The sequence below is a fragment of the Lissotriton vulgaris genome, chromosome 12 (genome assembly GCF_964263255.1).
Source record: "Lissotriton vulgaris chromosome 12, aLisVul1.2, whole genome shotgun sequence".
Lineage (NCBI taxonomy): Eukaryota > Metazoa > Chordata > Amphibia > Caudata > Salamandridae > Lissotriton > Lissotriton vulgaris.
The window spans coordinates 746415060-746436201 of record NC_141700.1 but is presented as its reverse complement, the minus strand read 5'-3'; the positions used below and the strand labels follow the sequence as shown (position 1 = coordinate 746436201).

At 42.8% G+C, this 21142-nt stretch overlaps 1 protein-coding gene across 1 annotated transcript in view; it reads left to right on the top strand.

Annotated features, from left to right (window-relative positions):
• Positions 1-18036, top strand: part of LOC147678555 (extracellular calcium-sensing receptor-like) — a 68854-nt gene extending 50818 nt beyond the window's left edge. Inside the window, exons 4-5 of the mRNA XM_086945689.1 lie at positions 16897-17020; positions 17108-18036. Coding sequence (XP_086801815.1) covers positions 16897-17020; positions 17108-18036 — 1053 coding nt within the window. The remainder of the gene's footprint in view (positions 1-16896; positions 17021-17107) is intronic.
• The last annotated feature ends 3106 nt before the right edge of the window (positions 18037-21142 follow it).

Here is a 21142-nt window from a genome sequence, read left to right as displayed (position 1 = left end):
ACATTCCATCTATCGTAAGCTTGCAACTCATCTCTGGGAATCGTTCTATACGAGTCAATTGTTCTGCTCATATTTGCGATTCCCACTACCAATGCCTTATTGCTCGAGTTACTTCTCGTGGAACGTGGGGGATATGGTTCGATGGCGTATATGAACATTGTCTGAAACGCCCACAAAGAACCATTGTAGCTAAATGGTAAGACCAAGTATGGGATACCCTTATCTGTTGTATGTGGCATAAGACCACACACCCAACAATTAGTTGTGTTCACTACTAATTGGTGTTGGTGTAAAAGCTGGATGAAGGAGTTATTGATAAACTCTAATCTTCTAGTGGACTCATGCTCTGGCAGAGGGTGAAAAAAATGCGAAGAAACAGTAGAAGGATGTATGGGCTGTGTAGTGGGTGCAAAGGTTCCTTGAAAAGAGAATAAAATATATCCTATTAAAAACGTCATTACACTAAGCAACATGAAAATGCATAATATCAAAAATCGTTTCTTTGTCATCAATATACACATTCTGGCTTTAAAGTTCATCTGTTTGACAAGTCTCTCCATCTCGAAAAACTCCATCCTCTCTAAATTGCTGCCCGCGGCGGTAGGGTGTTCTATGCTAAGGAATGCTTCTGTCAGTCCAGGGCAACTCCCTTAGACCGACCAGAACTGTTGACCTAACGTCTTCAGCTGCACTCCAAAGACTTAAGCAACCGCGACCCTAGCAACTGAACCCGGATGGCGGTTCGAAAAACAAAAATAAGAAAGTTTCTCAGATGAGAGAGCTGCACTTTCAAAAATAGAAAAAAATAATTTTTATTTGTCCATAGTTCTCAGCCTCAAATTATAACGGCTTTTTTCCAGGTACTGTCTGGTTCTGAAACAAGTGTTCAGGCTCTGTAGTGTTCAATTGAATTGACGGTGGCACAGCTTCTTGCAAGATATTGTTGCTTTCTTGTTCAGAAATTGTTCCTTTTACGCGTGCATTGCTAAAAGGCAGAAAACGAGGCACAGTCTCAGTTTCAGAGTCAGCGATCCCCTCCTGGACCCTACGGTCGTACGGAAGAGGCAGAGGGACCCTCTTACAGTGTACGCCGTTGATCCAGTGCCTTTTCCCTTCTACTCGAACAACTGATCTTGTTGAGAGAAGGACATGGTGAGGTCCTGTCCAACGGGGCTGGTCATTCTTTGTCCGCTGGAAGTTCCTGATCAGCACCCATGATCCAGGATCAATAGGATGTCCTGGAGCTTCAGAGACCGGAGGCAAAGTATTGTGAACCTGTTGGTGTAAAACACGCAATTTAGCCGTCAATTCATACAAATAATCAAGCAGTACAGGGTGTTCGAGTTCACTGAATTTTGTCGGCCTTGGCACTCCCCATATGTTGGCCGGATGGCCGAACACAATTTCATAGGGACTAAGTCCCACTCGGGAATGCACAGTCATTCTCGTTGATAGGAGTGCCAAAGGCAGAGCGTCAGGCCATTTAAGACCAGAACTCGCTTGGATCTTGGCCAATTTCAGTTTTAGTGTGCCATTATAGCACTCTACTAGTCCAGCTGATAGGGGGTGATTTGCATCGTGGAATTTTTGTTGGATACCTAGCCCCTCACATACTTTCTTCATCACTCGACCCACAAATTCACTCCCATTATCACTCCAGACCATTCTCGGCATTCCAAACCTAGGGAAGAATTCTTTGACAAGGGCTTCAGCTGTGGATATGGCAGTGTTGTCGTTTAAGGGATATGCTTCTACCCATGTCGAAAAGGCCCAAACAACAACGAGTACGTATTTCAAATTGTTGCACCTTTCCATGTGGATGAAATCTAGCTGCAAACCTCGAACGGATATGTTGGAGGCGCAAAATGACCAGCTGGAGTTGGGGTTCCCCTACCAGGATTGTATTTCAGACACACCATGCAATTCTTGACCACATTCTCTGCACACTTAGGAATTCCAGCTATGAGCCACGCCAAAGGCATATTGGCTGTCTGTATATATGGTCACTCTTATTCCTTTCGACAACACGCACGCTCTCGTAAGTGCAATCAATTCTGCTGCTTGTGCTGAATTATGTGGTATACCTGCGGGTTCAACAATCGTATGCAAAGTTGTAACAGCATATGCCGCAGTCGTATCACCATTCGGCAACTTAAAACACAAACCATCAACCCACAAAGTACCATCACATTCAGGAAGAGGAGTGTCCCTAAGGTCTATTCTCCCTTTCGTCTCTTCTTCAGTTTTCAGAAAACAGTCATGGTGTTCTTCACTATCATCATCTGTCTCAACTGAAATCGGCAACAACGTGGCTGGATTCAACGTGTTGCATCGTTTAATGTGCACATGACTCGCTAACAACGTCAACTCGTAACCCGACAACCGAGCACTAGTTAGGTGCTGTGTCTTCGTACGGTTCAACAAGATATCCACTGCGTGTGGAACCATTTCCACTAACGTGTTATCCATAACCAAACCAGCAGACTGTCGAATTGAAACAGCCGCTGCCGTCGTAGCTCTCAAGCAACTCGGCAATGCTCTAGCTACCGGATCTAAAGTCGACGAAAAGTACGCACATGGACGCTGCTTATCGCCAAACTGCTGAGTCAAAACTGACAATGCACATCCCTCTCTCTCGTGGACATACAATGTGAAAGGCTTACTGTAGTCGGGAGTACCCAACACAACGCATTGCGTAATTCAGAAAAGCTCGTTTGACATTCGTCAGTCCAAGGAATAGGATTTGGAGTATCCTTAACAGTAAGAGCTATCAAAGGCTTCGCTAACAAAGAAAAATTAGGGATCCACTGTCTACAGTACGACGTAATACCCAAAAACGCACGTACTTCTCTCTGTGTCGTAGGCACACTCATTTTCGCAATAGCTTGAATTCTTCTGGGGTCAGTTTCCTTCCCTCCTTCGATAAGAGGTGACCTAAGTAGGTTACTTCTTGTCGACAAAATTGCAACTTGGAGAGAGAAACTTTGTGATGACAATCAGACAAATGGCGTAGTAACGACAAAGTGGCTTCCCTGCAAATTTCCTCAGTATCAGCGGCAACTAGCAAATCATCGACGTATTGAATAAGGGCTGCACCATCAGGTAAAATCAACAGATCAAGTTGTGTCTTCAAAGCTTGGCTATAGATCGATGGACTCTCACAATAGCCTTGAGGAGCGTGTTTAAAGCGAAAACTGCGACCTCCTAAAGAGAATCCAAAAATGTCCCTACTCTCCATGGCAAACGGGATGCTGAAGAAAGCATTCTTCAAGTCAATCACCGAAAACCAGGTGGCAGTAGCCGGAATCAGAGTCAACAAGGCTGTAATGTCAGGCACAACAGGAAATTGTGGAAGATCGATGACAAACCGATATACAGGAGGCTGTGAAGGATTAGTTCTCTTAAGACAGGCAAAATAGGACTATTGCACACATTACCTCTCGTTTCCTCAATGACACCCTTTTCGATCAGATCATAAATGATTGCTTAAAGTGCACGCTCACCATCACTCAAGATATGATATTGTGAAATGCGCTGTAACTTAGCATTCGCCTTCAGTGTCACAACATATGGGGGAATGTCCAATAGACCCACATCATTTGGACCAGTAGCCCACAATGAATCTGGTAAGAGAGACAATTCAGATGGAAGACTATCTTTCGACACGTACTTCGGAGAGATCACTCTCTTACCCAAAGTAAGATGTACTCCTGATGGAGAACAATACAATGTCGCATACAATCTCTTTAACAAATCCAATCCCAACAAATTCTCATTACAACCTGTAGTCAAAAGAAGGGGTGCTTCGAACTTACGAGGACCAACAGAAATAGATAATGGAGCAGAAATCGGATTCGTAACGGGGGCGCCAGAAAAACCTACAGAAACATTATCAAAGCTAGACAAAGGTGCGCCAGGGAGTTTAGAATGCATAATAGAACTCTTTGTAGCACCAATATCCAACAGAAAAGGTTCTGACACACCTGATGCAATCACTTCAACATAAGGTCCACTCTGATCTACTGGAACTGAAACAACTCCCTCTCTTTGTCCATGGCTGTCCTAACAATCATTACCATTTGCTTCGTCACCCTCAACATAGTAATCATCCACGTAGTACTGTGCTGTCCTACCAGATGAACTCTGCTGTTGATCAAAACTATTCATCAAGTTCTGCGGAGGCAAAGGACGTACATTCTGTCCACGACCTCTACCTGTAGGCGCTTGTTGAGCACCTCTACCTCGCACACCAGAAGCACCATTTGTGCGTTGTAACAAAACGGACAACTATTCTTGTAATGACCCTCTTCTTTGCAATACGCACACTGATTAGGCCCATACGGAAAACGCTGTTGAGAAGACTCGTTTCCTTGCGAGTTTCTCGAATACTGCTGAGGTTCCTGATAATCGCGCTGACTAGTAATACGGGGTGGATAAGCTTGCTGTAGAAGAACTTTAGTCTTCAATTCCTTAGTCTTCTTATCCACTTTCTCTAACTTATCTTTGCACCTATTTTCATAGTACTGGGCAGAAGCCAAAATTTGTGCTGACGTGGAAACAGCCCAAGCACTTTCAGAATCCTTCAACTTATTACACAATTCAGGAAGCAAATTATGTACAAATTTGTCAACAAACAATCTCTGACCACCCTCGGTAGCCATATCCTGACCACTATGATCGACGAAGGTCTCTTCGAACCTTGTGAAAAAGTCAGACAAAGTTTCGTCTTTCTTCTGCTTACATGCAGACAACTTGTCCTAATTGACACGCAATTCGGGCATTAGAGTCTTCATATACGTAATAATCCTATCAGGAAGTTCAGTAATCAAATCCTCAGGCTTAGCACCACCTACTTGTCTATTGTCGGCGTCTCTAAGATTAACCCATGTATCACCCAATTCAACCGCATGATCCGTATGACGAATCTTACTCCAGATGGGTTGTGGAACAACATTGCCAAACAACATGTCGATGTTCGCCAAATTCATAATACACAAACTCACAGTCTGAGTCAACTCTTTATAGTACCCTGCTGGATTTTTGCGTGGATCGGGCAAAGACTGCTTAATAGCTAGAACTTCAGCAAGTTTCCATGGAACATGCACCCAGACACGCTGAAAATGAGCCGGTACAGCTGGCGGATTATTACCTGCACCAGCAACCACTGCTTCTTTCCACACCGGAGGAACCTCTCTCATGGGATATTGTCGTGCCTTTCTCCCAACTGAGGAATCAGGCCCAAACAATTGTCGAGAAGGTGACTCACTCCTAAATGACAACAACGTCGCAACCGCTTTCTCAACATCAGATGGACTCACAATCGTTCCCTTCGCAAATTCGGAACGTATGCTATACAACTTGTCAGGAGCTTGCCCTACTTCCTCATCCCATTTTTCAACAAGAAAAGCACACATCGTATCGAAAACGTACCATTGCTTCGGTGCTTCCCATTGAAGAAAAACATGCATAACACCCTCAAGATCATACTGCGTATCGTATATGATCCATTTACGCGCCATGTGATCCAAAATCGTACGCTCATCCATATTCGGCAACTGACTACGTGACTGTCTACGCTCAGTAACAGGGGACATACCCAATTGTCCCAACAAAGGAGAAAAGAAACCAGTAACTGCAGTAGTCATTCGTTGTCTAGCAGAAGGAGAAGGTGGAAGAAAAAGAGAAGACGGAACAATAGCAGAAGAATTCAAAGTCGGAATGGAGGGAACATTAAGAACAGGCGTAGGGGAGCAGACGAAGAAGAAGGCAAAGGTGGTGGCCCCTGAGGAGGCTGCGCCAAAGGAATAGTAGCCAACGGAAAAGGAGCTGGCTGTGGTGGAATCACAGGTGGCACAACAACTGGGGGTTGTGCAATCACAGCTGGTGGCGGTGGTGCCGTAGCATTTTGTGCATAAGGGGGTGGCGAACTCAAGAGATGCGACATTAAAGGATCTTTCTCAAGATCTTTCCTTTCTTCCTGTTCTTTACGCGGCAAAACTGGGTAGCATCTATCTACCGCTAACTTCTTTACCCTAAGCATCTGTTCGCTTTCTTGCTCGTCCTCATTATCCCTAAACGCAACAGCAGCTTGTACCATTGACATACCTCGTTCTCGTTTATTTTTCTTCGCTAATTTCATTTCTCTCTGTTTGGCTTCTTTGCGCCATATGCAAAAAGAGTCAAACATTGCCGGCGAGGCTTTCTTCTTAAAAAGTTTAACCTCCAGATTATCCAAAATATCTGCGTCAAAACTACCATATTGGGGCCATTTTAAAACACCATCTTTCCTGGTGTATCGGATCCATACTTCATTATATGCAATGGGGCCTACGCCATGTTTCACATAGAGTTCGTAGGTTGGAGTTCCAATCGGAGGAACCAGACACGAGTCCTCCAATCGGGAATCCCTATTACAACCAAGACAAAACAGATTTCCAAGTCTGCTAAGACCAGGCATCTTCGCTCTCTAGTCTAGCTTCAAACTTCAAAGGATTATCGAATACGATAGTCTCGTGAATACACGAGTCCCTCGGCTTTGGTACTTGCAAGTTCCAAATCAAAGCGATCCCAAGGGGATACCAAAACTAAGAACCAAACTAAGGACTGGGAGACGCTCCACTCATACTTAACTGAGGTATCGATGACGTCACCAGAAGACTCGTCTAACGTTTCGCTCTACCAATCATCAAGGGTCCAAAACAGGGCGATAGTCAGGGCAGCAGTCCTTCGTAGCCGTCGGGAAGCGGGGAACCTCGCAGCAAAGACTTTCGGACCACGTCGACATACAGGGGTCGATGAAGTGGCGGCCTTCCTCCAGAATTTTCTCACGAAGCTCCTCACGAACCTCTGGCTTGGACCGGTACAGCTAAAATTGCCCCACGTTGGGCGCCAATTGAATTACTGGGTTTTGAAGAACCCAGCGGTGCCAGGGAACACACCCGAAGAATTTGAGTCCTTCCTGTTTCAGACTACAGAAACACAGAGTCTTCTAGGTAAAGTCAAAGATCGTATTTATTGGCTGCAGCCAGTTACAGGTATCCTAGAAGTACAACACGGTGTATGTTCTCAGGAGACTGCTCAATCTTACAAAGCCAGCCTTCTCTTTTTATACAAAATATTACGCTTTAGGCAAACATTCCTTATTTTACAGTTGACCATTCACATATTTTCACTACAAAGAAAAAAGAAAAAGCAGAGTCATGATGACAAGCCCATATTTCAGTTTGTTCAGCCCACAATCAATTATCCGGCAAGGCCCAGTATTTTCATCAGATATCGACGGACCCCCAATAAAAACGGGCACCCCCTCCTTGTAAAGCAAGTCATAAAGAAAGAAACAGGGGCAGGTGTGTGTAAGATTAGGCATGGTTTGTGTGCGATGAAAGGTTTATGACATGTTGTGCTTCGATGCTAATCTCATTCGGCCACTGGGAAAGGAACTGGCCGAACAGGTTTGGCTTCAGGCAGTGGACTCAGCTCGCCCAGGTCACAGAGGAGTCAGCAAAGGTGTACGTGTCCTTCTGACTCGATTATGACTTTAGTCATTTGGCCTAGGTGAGGGCAATCACAAAATGGCTGCCGTTCACAAAATGGAACCCGAGGGTTTAGGACGGAAACTCTGATTTCAGGGTGATGTCGTCACCCGAAAATGACGAAAATGCTTGTACATAATATCTTAATCATTACCGGTCTGCTGATACCAAAATCGTTATGATATGACGATGTTTATAACACGGGTCCAAAATTTTCAGTACCACAGAGTGCCCTGACACAGTCGGTGTAGCATCTTACAGGACTTGTCCCCCCATTGGTACACCCGACTACGAGTGGCAAGCCAGGCTGCCTCGCCTCCTCCAGTAAGACCGCTGTGTACTGCTGCTGGACTAGGACAAATCGCCGCCCTATCAATCTACCACTCTCCTCCCTACACCTGCGTTCCAGCGTTTCCAGCTCCGCTTCTCGCCGCACCAGATCCCGCTGCCTCTCTGCCCAGGCCGCCACGCACCAGGATATGTCTACCCCGCGTAGGGTAGGTTTGAGGGCCTCCCAAAGGGTCGTCTGGGAATCCACTGAGTTATGATAGGTAGTCAGGTAACTGTCAATTTCTCAAGACATATGTTCTCTATAGGGGGCCTGTAATAACTGCCATCCAGACATGTGCCAACGGTACGGGAGCCCAGCCGGGCCTACTCTAAAGGTAAGGGCCACGGGCGAGTGATCCGACAGAGCCCTCGGTAGGATATCAGAGGCCACGATCCTCTGTGCCAGTCCCCTAGGGACAAACAAGTAATCCAGTCTGGAGAACGATCCATGTACTGAGGAGAAGTAAGTGTACTCTCGGCTCGCGCCGTGCCTAAACCTCCAGACATTAGTCCAGTCCAATCTCGTGGTGAGGGCCCGAAGCTTGGGTGGGGGTCCCTCTTCCTCTACATCTACATCCCCTCACAGTAACTGTATCTTTGAGTTAGACCCTGCATGGAACTCCACTGCCTTTTTATCTCGGTTTGCACAATATAAACACCACATACATACATGCATGCATACATACAAGCACACCACAACATATAACACCGCTTCTAGGTGCAAAAAGCAAGAAGATAGTATTGTAGAACTTGGACAACTCAAAAGAACAATACATTCTTAATAGCATATTTAAAGGTTAAGAAGATGGATAATGAATAGCTCACAGAAGAGCTTATATTGATTTTTGCCTTTTTTAACCCAAATAAAATATATCCACATGAGTCTGTGCACACTATGTAGTGATTGACATTTATAATAGGGATATGGGCATATAGCGCATTCCTGAACTGATACTGCAGGAAAATCACATTACAATCAGTGTGTCACAGGTACATGGAGTGGTGATTCACTGTCACCCAGTTTTTTCTGCTCAGACGCCTCAATCATACAGTGGCAGTAGAAGAACCCTCTTGCCCACCACCCAGATATATACGGCCCACGGGCAGATTTGCAACATGCTTCTTCACAAATACTTACAGCATGATCTCTTCCAGACTCCCATTTTCCACATTGAGGGCTCTCTAACCTGTCTTGTTTTGCAAAGGTGCCAAAATAACCCTCCCAGAACCAGCGACATTGCTGGTGGTGTCCACCTGCACTTATTTTTGGGCACCAGCACTTATTTATCCTCAGCATAGCAAGCAGAAAATGGAAAAATAGTCACAAATGGAGAAAGCAGGATCCTGCAAGAATGTGATAAAGGGGCAGGGAGTGTAGGAAAATCAAGAGGCACACCTGAGGCTAAAAGATGAGGTTTCAACCTATGTTGGTTAGTGTGCACCTGGAAGGTGCAGTCACACAGGAAAGATTTTAGCCAGGATAAGGCAAATGTCCTATATTCCCATTCCCTCTACTTTTTGTATGCGCGTGGTATGGTTAACAATATGAAATTATTTGCCCTTTTTGAGGGAAAGGTGTTTAATACCTCCCTGCAAACTGGCTTAGTCCCTCTGTTATGGAATCAAGCTAGGGTAATTCCACTACTGAAGAAACCTTCAGCAGATAGTAAGATTTAACGGCTTTTAGACTAATATCTCTTCTCCCAGCAGCCTCCAAAATTCAAGAATCTATTATAAATAAACAACTCCCTGCGTTTCAAGAATCTAATCACCTCCTGCACCCCTTCTCAGTCAGGTTATTGATCATGACACAGTAACAAAACAGCACTACTGAAAGTTTCTGAATCACAAAAATGTCCCCTGTATTGCTGGCGAATGTTTGACAATGTTCAGCATTCAGTCCATCATCTTTTTCTGTTCCCATGTATCCATTGCCCACCCTGGTTGAGACATTCAGCATTATGATAGTTTCATATGCCGACAATACCCAGCTGGTCTTCTTCTATGAAGGCAACTCAGAATCCCGCACAGCAGCCTTCTGAATTTGCATGAGAGCAGATTTAGTTTGACTCAAAGAAAGCCAACTACAATGCAACCCGGATACAACAGAACTCATATTGTTTGGGCCTAATATTAATCTGGTTGGGATGGCACCTGTCCTAAAGATGGATGTCCACTCATGCCCCGAACCTGGCAAATAGAAACCTGGGAGTCATCTTCAAACTCCTAATTTGGTCATTAGAGTTGGTTCTGGTTTTGAGTAGCCAATCAGTAAACTTGCACAAAAGTCGGGGTTACATTACAAAAGTACACAAACCCAGCACAAAGCATTAGTAGATTTGGGCCCACTGCATCCGTCCAGGCATTTTTTTATTCTCATGCATTGGGCAACTTTTTTGATGAAGCCCTATGGAACAAATCTCTTGCACCTTATCACTTTTGAGTAGTCCCTAATATCATTCCAAGTAAGGGATTGAAGTCCCTTGAAAGGAAGTAATTATGCACTCTTTTCGGAACTGAGAAAACATTTGTTAACTCAATGGTGAAAGATAATGTCCCAAATGAGTGTCTTGTTAAAGAGAATATTCTTACCAATGTTTTCTTCCAGCATCATATGCCTTCCCCTGTGTGTTTGTTTACAAAACTGTGTTCAGTACGCATAGCTTGAATTCAGGTCTTACCTGAACTTTGAGCTTTTCTTGCTTCCTTAACACCAGCTGTGCGCTGAGTTTTTAAAAAACCCGCGGTTCATGACATGCTCAGCTCGTCATGAGCGTACGACAGGCGTAACTCATGACGAGCTGAGCTCGTCATGAGCGTCGAAGGAGTTAAGAGAGAGGTTGTGCATTCCTGCGGAAGAAGGTAGCCACTTGTTTTTGTTTGCCATTTTGAAAGTTAAAAGAACAGTATGGTGAACAATGTAAACATTCACCACGAGTCACAATGATCTGGGTTTAATCCATTATTTCTTTCATCACAGTACCACCCCAGTTTGAACACAGTCATATGGAAATTAGTCTTGACCTTCCTCCTCAAGGGAATAATCCAGTCAGAACTGCCAAACCAGGTCCTCCCTGGACCAGAAACAAGTTTCCTGCCACCTGTTTCATGGTCTCCCCCTAATCAGCCAGGCTAGCTTTAATCCAGTGGCACAGTGAGCATAGTACACACGGAATGTTGAACAATGCAAATATTTACCCCAAGTCAGAGGATATGGGTTTAATCAATTGTTTAGGTGGAGAAGCGTGGCTCAGTGGTTAGAGGCGGCAGACCCAGAAGCTGAGATCGGCCGTGGACCAGGGTTCGATTCCCTGCCTCGGTGGGTCTCGGGCTCAAAAATTCCACGGAGTCAACAATTCTCGCTCTGGTGCCTACTCGACTCACGGGGTCACACTCTGCGACTCTGGGCAATAGCTTGCTTAATCTCCACTACAGCCCCTCGCGGCGGGATGCCTGGCTTTCACCTTGTGGATACCCGGCCGGGGTATCTCACAGGGGAATACCAGGACGGGTTCCCTAAGCAAGCGCCTTGAGGCCCCTGGGTTAAAGTGCGCTATATAAATCGAAACACATTTACATTTACATTTACATTATTTGCTTGCCACACCACACCAGTTTGGACCCAGCCATATGCAAATCAGTCTTGAGCCTGCTCCTCATGAGAATGGTCCAGCCTGAACTCCTGGGTCAGGTCCTTCCTACACCAGAAACAAGCATCCTGGGATCCTGGGTGATACCCTGAAACCGGTCCCATTCAGGCTGCAATGGCAGACGCATAACCTGTTTCAAGGGGCTACTAAGGTGGGTGGCACAATTAGTGCTGCAGTTTTACTATTAGCATTTCATTTTGAGGCCCTGGGAATGGTATACCTCTATACTAGGTATGTATAAGTAAATTACTTATGCCAATTAGATGTAAGACAATTTTACCATGTTTTAGGTAGGGAGCACAAACACTTTAGTACTGCGTAGCAATGGTAAAGTGCAGACTCCTGAAGTCAGCAAAACTGCATTCAAAATAATAGGAGGGTGAAGACAAAACATGTGGGGGAAGACTGACAGATCTAGCCTATGCCATCTTTTAAAAAAATCTTCATTTGGCAATCTTTAATGGTAAATTTGGATGTTCAATTCCTATTTACTTGTTGTAAGATGTACATTTTCGCTCTGTCTTGCACCTCTCTAGACTGAATCATTTAAATCGAATGTATGAATTCGGCATTCAGTGGGCAATTTCTCATTAATGACATTGTTTTCTAAGAGCATGTTTTGGTTCATATATTTAAATGGTTAAAGAGAACAATTTAAAAACAGTTATAAAGCTGTTTTAATTTGGACTACGATCTAATGTAAATGCATCTTAATATGTTGACTCTGAATGCCTATTGCAACAGTGAATTCTCATTTGGATTCAGCATTTACCCCATAAAACCCAATATGTTCCATTACCGTCAGATAATACCTGAGGCTCCAAAGTTCTAAATATCTGACTGGTAAATATTTAGTTGTATGTACTGTGAGACTAAATACTATTTTACCTAAATAACAACTATATCATTTTATAGTAGCCTGTATCTTCCAAATATCTATTGTTTTTTTCACCTGCTAGTATATGTACCACGTAATTGTATAATTACCCAATGTTAAAACAAGGGAGGAGCTAGAAAATATAAATACACTCCCACTTGAACCATACCTCTAATTTCACAGAGCATGTGAAGAGAGCAAAACTAAGCTTCCCTTTATGCTTCTTCCAGCCATACTTTCACCCTTACACCCTTACATCTATTAATTCACACATTTTCCACCCTATGTCTTTCCAACTGCTCATTCATTCATTCATCCATTCATTCATCAATCCAGCCAGCCCGCGAGCTTTCGATCTATACTATATCCCAAGAACATACTCCTGTAGCTATGCATTCACCCATCTACTTGTTGACTCTTCCTTGGTTCATCCTTTCACTCATCTGCCATTCTTTGGTCCTTCCATCCATTAACACTTTAACCCATTCTTTGACACTTCCTGTCTTTTACTATCCATCCAACTTTTCATCTTTTCTTCCTTGTTTTCTTCCTTTCACCCCTCCTTCTCACTGCTGTTATTCTATCCGCTTTCTATTTACGTATCTGTTTCTGTATCAGCGCCTTGAGACCCTACGGGTAGGTAGCGCGCTATATAAGTGTCACTGATTGATTGATTGATTGATTTCCTCTCATCTTTTTTCATTCATACTTCTATCTCATGCTCACTTTTTATTTGTCCTCCTAACTGTTTTCGACCTCTTTATAATTTATCATTCTGTATTTTCCTTCACTGGGCACTTCAGCCTATGCCCACGCCTGCCGGTCATGGATAGTCTCATTTGTCCATAAAGAAGCATTCAGACAGCAGAGGTCTATAAACAACTGATTAAAATGTTCATTGGACTTTGTTCAGCATCCAATAGAGCAAATTGGCATCCTCCACTTATGTTATGTTATGTTATGGGTGTCTTATATAGCGCTCGGCTACTCCAAGGAGTGTCCCGGCGCTTTCTGACCCATAGCTGAAAACAGAGAAGATAAGAAACAGGAAACAAACCGTTTTAGCAAGCTTAAGCTGCTAGAATGAGGGGTTCGCTAAGTCACTGCAGTAAAGGCAGCTTATTTTGGTATTAAGAATATGTTTTACTAGTGCATGTTGAATGACTATGTACTCTATAGTACTGTGAAGTGCAAAAGTTGATACATTGAGTGATCTCAATAAAATGAATGTAACTGCTTTGGGGATATAGGTACGCGTTACGTTTGCCCTATTTGACAACCCAATAAGCATATAAATACATCATGGAATTGTGTTGGAAAAATGCCCTTAATAAGATGTATACATGGGACTGATTAACAGATAGGGGACAGTACAAAAGAAAGATTAAAAATAGGTTTGGTTGCGAGGTGGTGATCATTTGGGATAGTTAGTCTTTAGATCAGGAATTGTTAGAATAGTGTGCTTTGAACAAAGGAGTTTGAATAAATGTTTTTTAAGTTCGCAAATGGAGATGTACGTTTTTTAAGGATCTAAGAGCATCAGGGAGAAAGTTCCATGTGCTACCGTGGTTTCTTTGCTAATTTCATTTGGGAACTTACAACAGTAGAGAGGTCTTGCTTCTCAAACCAGTGGACCCCCCTGAACATTTAATAGATCTGCTAGGTAAGATGGGCAGGTATCGTGCAACCTTTATGAACAGTGAGACAGAGCTTGAGGGATTTGCTTGCTTGTAAGAGGAGCCAGTGGTGATCATACAAAAGAGGTGTGATTTGGTAGCATTTTTTCTGCTCTACGCTACAGTCAGCAAGTGAAATAATGTTTTTGTGCTGTCTGCTGCACCTCCCTAGCCACATTCAGCTGCCAATCCAATTTTTCTTGAGCTAGTAGAGAGGAAAGGCAGGAGAAGACCCTCACTCCTCCCACCTTTCTTTCCACATTCCTCTCCAATCCACTGACAGAAGAAATGAAAAAGTAGATGGGTATTGGAAGGAAATGAACTGCAATTATTCCTAGCCCCTCTCCTTAATGTCCCCAGTTTCAGGTCCAAAACTTTCCTTGTCTGTGAGTAGCATTGAGAGAGAAAAAAGCTGTGTATTTGTACCTCATACAGGAGTCATTGGCTATTTGGTATTTTTCTTTAGAGAAAAATAAAAACATTCCCAAGAGCTTCTGGTTCATTGGGCAGGCGCAGACACACAGTGGTGTGTCTCAGCAGGGAGTTAAACACATTTTGGATTGTTTTTTTTGCCTAAGAAAAAATCCCAAGCGTGTGTGACTACTTTCCAGGGCAAAGATGTGTGTTTGCCTCAGGTCACAAGGCTGACATCAATCAGATAGCATCAAGCACATATGCATCTGAATTACAGAGCAGGGGGGCAGTGCTTCATTAAACCCTCATCATGTCTTCATGATGTCCATCTGGGCTGTTTGCTGTAGCCATTGGAGACATCAGCATACTCTGTGGGATATCACTCTTTATATGAATAGCACACTAGCTTCTGTGTGCAGTAATATAATGTCCTTATTGAGTGTGAGTGAGAGAATCCATTCTCTAACCAGCTGAGGGCCCAGCCAGGGTTGGTCTGTTGATAGAACATTCAGTCATTGTAACTCAGAGGAAGATGACATCTACACACAATTTGAAGTCGCTAGAATTCCACATGTAAAAAACATTGTGAGCTAGAGACCCACAAATAGGATATACCTTTACATCTGTCAGATCCTTCCTGTTGTAGACATGAACAGTGTTTGTAGTGCTCTCAAAATCTCATACTACTAGCAGCCAGCAAATGAGCCTTTGCAGATAGTGTTTTTCACTGGACACTGACCATGGATCAATTGATAATGAAAAATCTAAAGGTTAGAAATTTGAGGTGAATGAAAGCTCTGTATTCTTTTAATGGAATCTGGTATCTGATTCTAGTGGTAGAGGACTTATGTATTAATATAAAATCTGAGTTGCCCATAAGGCCATGTGATTTTTGAGGATGTTTTTGTGGACACTGACATAAAATATGAAGAGATGAATTTGGCATATCGAAAAAGTGGATGGGTCTATTGCCCGTGTATGGAAGGTTCCAGGAACATGACTGAGGAAATTGCTTGAAAGAAACTTGGAATTACTTTATTAACCCAATTGAATTAATATACACTTGTTATGTTAAATGTTAGCCAGTTGTATATTTAAAGGATAGATGGCTTCCGGGTATTTTAGACTGACTGTGTTTTGTCTTAGTTGAATAGTACAGTGTTTTTCGCCAGTTAGCGGTATTTTTCGCCAGTCCTCAGTTAGGTAGCATTTGCTGACCTCCAGATGGTTAAATTCCCATGGAGTCTGCTTCAGTTCTTCTATCCATTCCAAGGTGAACCATTGTTTGCACACTTTTTGGTAGCCATGGTGCACTAGGTAATATCAATTATGCTTGTTTATTGTTACCTTATCTATTACAAGTTTAGTGGTCAAACAAGAGTCACTTGTATGCTTACTTTGTTAATGCTTTTATAATTCACACAGAATCTTTGACAATAATCACAACTTTAAGTTTTCCAGTCCCTGTATTTGCTCCGCATTGTGGAGGTGCTCTTGCTTTAATCCAAGTTAGAGCACTCATACTTTCAATGTCTTCCTTTCTTTTCGTTTTGGTGTTCCTTACATGCAGTTGGAACTGAGCTGGCCTCCAGGCAGTGCCACAGGGATCTTGCCACTAATAAACTCAATTTATCTTGAAGAACTTGTATTCAGCTAAACGTTTTCAAACAGGAAGTTAGTAAATGTAAAATTACACCTTTATTGTTAAGGGTTAAATACTCTCATCTGAGAACTAATCCCAATCTTCTGAGCTTTCATAAACAGCTCAAGACTTTTCTTTTTGACTAACTAGATCCTTGGTTTTTTTCCTTTTGAAGGCACCTTTTTAGTCTTAGCGCCTGGACGCCTCAGGGCAGCTGTAGCGCTTAATAAAACCCTTTTTCATTTCATTTCATTTCATATTAAGGATCAGGTACCAATCTGAAGATGTCACACTGAAAGCTAAGGAGAATAATGCTGCTGGGATAACATCACCACAGTTACTACTAGATTAAGGGCAGATTTAGATCTTGATGGATGGGATGCACCCTCACAAACATTACTTATATCAAGTATTCTGTATTACAAGTTCCGTCGGACACAACGCACTTGTAATATGGCGGATAGGATATCCATCACATTTTTGATAGAGTATCTCATCCATCAAGATCAGAATCAGGCCCTAAATCAGTTGTCACACAGCAATGTAGCTAAAAAATGGCAGCCAGCGGAACATTTCTTGAATCCCAATGCTTCTCTCCACAGATAATTTCTACTATACTGATGGTTCATATGTTACAACATTTTTACTTTATTTCTATACTTTCTGCACTATTATAAATGAACTCAATATGGGCCAATCACAAGCTATAAAACAATATTTGTTCAGGTCACATTTTACTTTCACTTCTAATCAGTGACCTTGTTTCCCTCTCCAGGTTCCTCTCTCTCTGTGCAATCCAAGCTGTCCACCTGGATTTAGAAAAGTTACCATACCAGGAAAGCCTATTTGCTGCTTCCAGTGTGTCCCGTGTGTACTAGGGGAGATCTCTAACCAAACTGGTAAGAGTAAAAGTAACCGAGGAAATTTGAAATGTGATGTCAGCTGCTTAATAAAAGAGATTTGATGTGATTATTTTCCTTTTAAAGATTCCATTGAATGCTTTAAATGCCTTTGGAATCAGTGGCCCAATGAGAAGCAAGTCAAATGCATCCCAAAGATCATCGAGTTTCTCTCCTATATGGAAACATTTGGAGCCATCTTGGCAGCAGCCAGCATTTCTTTATCTGTGATCCCTGCTATAATTTTGGGACTCTTTCTGTATTACAAGAACACTCCTGTCGTCAAAGCAAGTAATTCTACACTTAGCTACTTCCTGCTTATTTCCCTTAGCTTGTGCTTTCTCTCTTCTTTGAGTTTCATTGGATATCCCACCACAGAAAAATGCCTCCTGCGGCAAGCTGCTTTTGGAGTCACTTTTGCCTTTTCTGTATCCTGCATCTTGGCCAGAACCATCATGGTTGTCATTGCCTTCAAAGCCACCAAACCCAACAGTAGATTACAAAGATATGCTGGACCCATGCTGTCCTATGCAGTGATTGGTGTTGGCACGCTCATTCAGGTTCTTCTCTGTGTATTTTGGCTGATTCTTTACCCTCCTTTCTCTGAAAATAACATGCAAACTCATCCTGGAAAGATTGTCATTGCATGCAATGAGGGTTCACCTACTGTTTTCTGGTGCATGCTGGGATATCTTGGATTTCTAGCAACTATCAGTTTCATTATTGCCTTCTTGGCCAGAAAACTTCCCAGCAGCTTCAATGAGGCAACGTTCATCACCTTCAGCATGCTCGCCTTTCTCAGTGTCTGGCTATCATTTATTCCTGCATATCTCAGCACCAAGGGCAAGTACATGGTGGCCATGGAGATCTTCGCCATCTTGTCTTCGAGCTCCTCCTTGGTTTTTTGCATATTTTTACCAAAATGCTACATAATCATGTTTAGATCTGAGAAAAATACAAAGGAGTATATGATGGGAAGGGGAGTGGCAAAGAGAAAAAAGGTGAAAAGGATGTAAGGCAGAATGCTGTTTTTGTTGACTATTATAGTTTCTTCCTTCAGGAGGGCTCATATGTATATCTGCTTGCAACCATAATGAGCTGGCACAAAGGATGTCATTTTGGGCTCTCACTTGAAATTCAGCAGATGGGTTGTAGGAACATTGAGAAGATGATGTTCCTCCATTAGCCATCCTTCTATATATATAGGGCCATATTTGCCAAAAGTTCATGCACTGCAGCAAGCCACTTGCTGCACTGTACTGCGCTGTGTGAAAGGACAGGAATGCACTATATTTATCATTGTACTATGCATTCCAGTCCTTCCCTAGTGCTGCTGCACTTTGGGCTGACTAGCGAAAAGTGCAAATGGCCTTGCCCCATGGTGCAAGGGTGCCTGCATTGTTAGCAGGATTGTTTTTGTGCGGGCAGAGACACCTTCCTGCATAAAAACAATCCTCAGAGGCATCGTCCTCTTTCTATGTGTGCTACAGAATGAAGCACACATAGAAGGAAGGACAAAGGAGGAGAAATAAACATATTTCTCCTTGGTGTACTTCCCCTGGGAAGGCATAGGGTTTTGATGCATTCCCAGGTCTACCACTAATGGTAAATCTGGGAATGCAGTAAAATACGTGGGTGGATGCATGGGTAGCCCCGTGCTCCACCCATATAATGCCTCACTAGGGCAGAGTAAAGCAATGCAATGATTTACGCTGCCTTCCGTTACTCCATATTTACCAAGCCACGCATGGCCCATGCAAGGTGGTCCTATAGCTGCTGTGCAGAGTTGTTCATTGTGGAATCTTAGCACAGGAAGAAGAGAAGCCCATGTGCATTCATAAACTTTTATTTCCCTATGGCAAAAACACTTTTCACATGAAGGAACCCATTCTCCTAAATCTGGGTGGTATACTCTCCTTACATCCTGGAAAGGGATTTATGCCACCCCAGGGATGGCATCAATTCCTACAGTTTCTAGGGTGCAGAGAGGAATTATAAGACCTCGTGAATTCCAGCAAATGTACATATTTGAGGGCATTCTCATTCGTCCGATTGTAATCATGCTTTGGAAAGCCCATATTCCTACCCCATGATTGAGATTTATGGGTACGGAAAACTTCATGCTTTAGTTAGAGATTTCAAGAACACATAAATGGGTTGTCAGTATTCAGGGAAAGCCTGAGTCACACTGGGCTAGGAGCTCTGGAAAACAGGGCAGTAGATTCTTAGAAGGGCTAGAACTCTAGACCACTAACCTCAGTTTAGACTTACATTTGCCCAGTCATTTTCTGGGTATGGGGTAATTTCCGGGTCGAGAGGAGTAGAGCCCCATTTAAGACTCCTGGGCTTTAGTCCTTGCCTGACAATGAATTCTTCTGTGTGTGCATTCGCTTTCCAATTCCAAAATGAAATACACACGTTTTGGCTTTCCTCTTGTTATTTCCGTCCCTCTTTGTTCCCTCAGATTCATAGTCCTACCAGAATTTGTCCTTTTGTTCTACTGTCTCTTGTTTTAGTTATCTGTACAATCCCAACAGTGTATTTGCAGCAGTGTCCTGGTATCTTCAGCTGGATTCCTGGCCAGCTCCCGTTGTGTTACAGCACTATCTGCTAATTGAACCGATAAGCACTGTTTCATCCACAGCTGTTATTGGTTAAGGAACTGAAATTACTTACTGCCCATTCCCCCCCTATATTTTAGATGATTCAGATCTACAAACCTTTGCAAAATTTCAGATAGAGTGGTGTTATAAAAGAGAGTGGGCTCCAGTCTAGGATTTATCTCACTTCTTTTCCCAGGCTCCTCCCAGATTTCTGTGTCTGGTGACACATTCCATTCTGTCCATCAGCACAGGTATTTAAGGGTGGGAGGGGCTTTTGGCAGTACACAACTCCTCAACCTAACATGGTTTTACACCTGCCAGAACCCTGTTGTAAATTCCAGAGAGGAGTAAAAATAGATACATTAGGTTGTAAAGTTATGTTTATCTCTATGTTTAGGACTCTGTCTTCAAGTACACAGCTCTACTGCTCCCCAACCTCAGATGTTACAACAGGGGCCTTCCCTACTAGGAATTTCATGCGTAAATTGCATTTCTTCATTATTTGTAAGTGGGTATGGCATTTGTATGTATTCAGCTATTTTTGGGTGGTATCACACCTGCAGAGTGGTTGAAGGAACCCTCATCCATCCCTTAAATAAAGGAAATCAACTTTTCTTTTATCACTAAAGCAATGGCTCCTCTCTCTGTTCTGTCCCATCAGTGTAGGATGCAAGAAACATCACAGAGAATAAGCTGAGAACGTGCGAGCATCTTCCTTCAAAGATGAGTGATTTTGTGTTCGACCAAAATGGCAGCACTAGCATGCGTACGTTTTATTTTTATTTTGGATGTTAGTAGGATCCTTTTTCCTCCATTTATTTATGTCTGCCATCCTTTTTTCTGAAATCCTTGCTTTCATAGTGTTGGTTTTGCCTGACTTTAATGTTCAAGGCAAGATCTTAAATTGTATCAGCTTCCTGAAATGGTCAGTCAATGACAACCATGTTTAGGTCAGAGCATTCTGGAGAAAGATATTGCCAAATGACATAATCTACATATAAAACAATAAATATATTCTATTTGGTTGTGGTTAGCAAAAGGGCCTTGGGATTTCATCACTCCTACACCCTCCACCACAATTTGTTCCTTACAAAGAGGCTCAGGAGATGGATCGCACTGGCCCATTCAACATAGGGAATCACTATATTTTAAATGTAGCACTTTGGTGTTAAGGACCAAGGTGTTTATCCACTTCCATTTTAAGGAACGTGGAGTAAACTGTGTACTATATTCATCACACAGGTAGATCGCAAGTAGTTTTTAGAAGGGATTAATATTTCAGTTTCTATTACATTTAAATATTTATGATAGGATATGACATTTCAGAAGAAAAAGCTAAATACATTTCTAGGGCAACTTGTTCTGTTGATAAGGCAATTTACAAATTCACCTCACTATCTAAATTTGCCCCAGCTTCACAGGTTGAATCAAGGGAAGATCTTAATTTTAAACTTTTTTGGGGGATGTACCTTTGTGTTAGTATGTATTAGGAGTCTCTTACATGTTTTAAGTTTAAGAG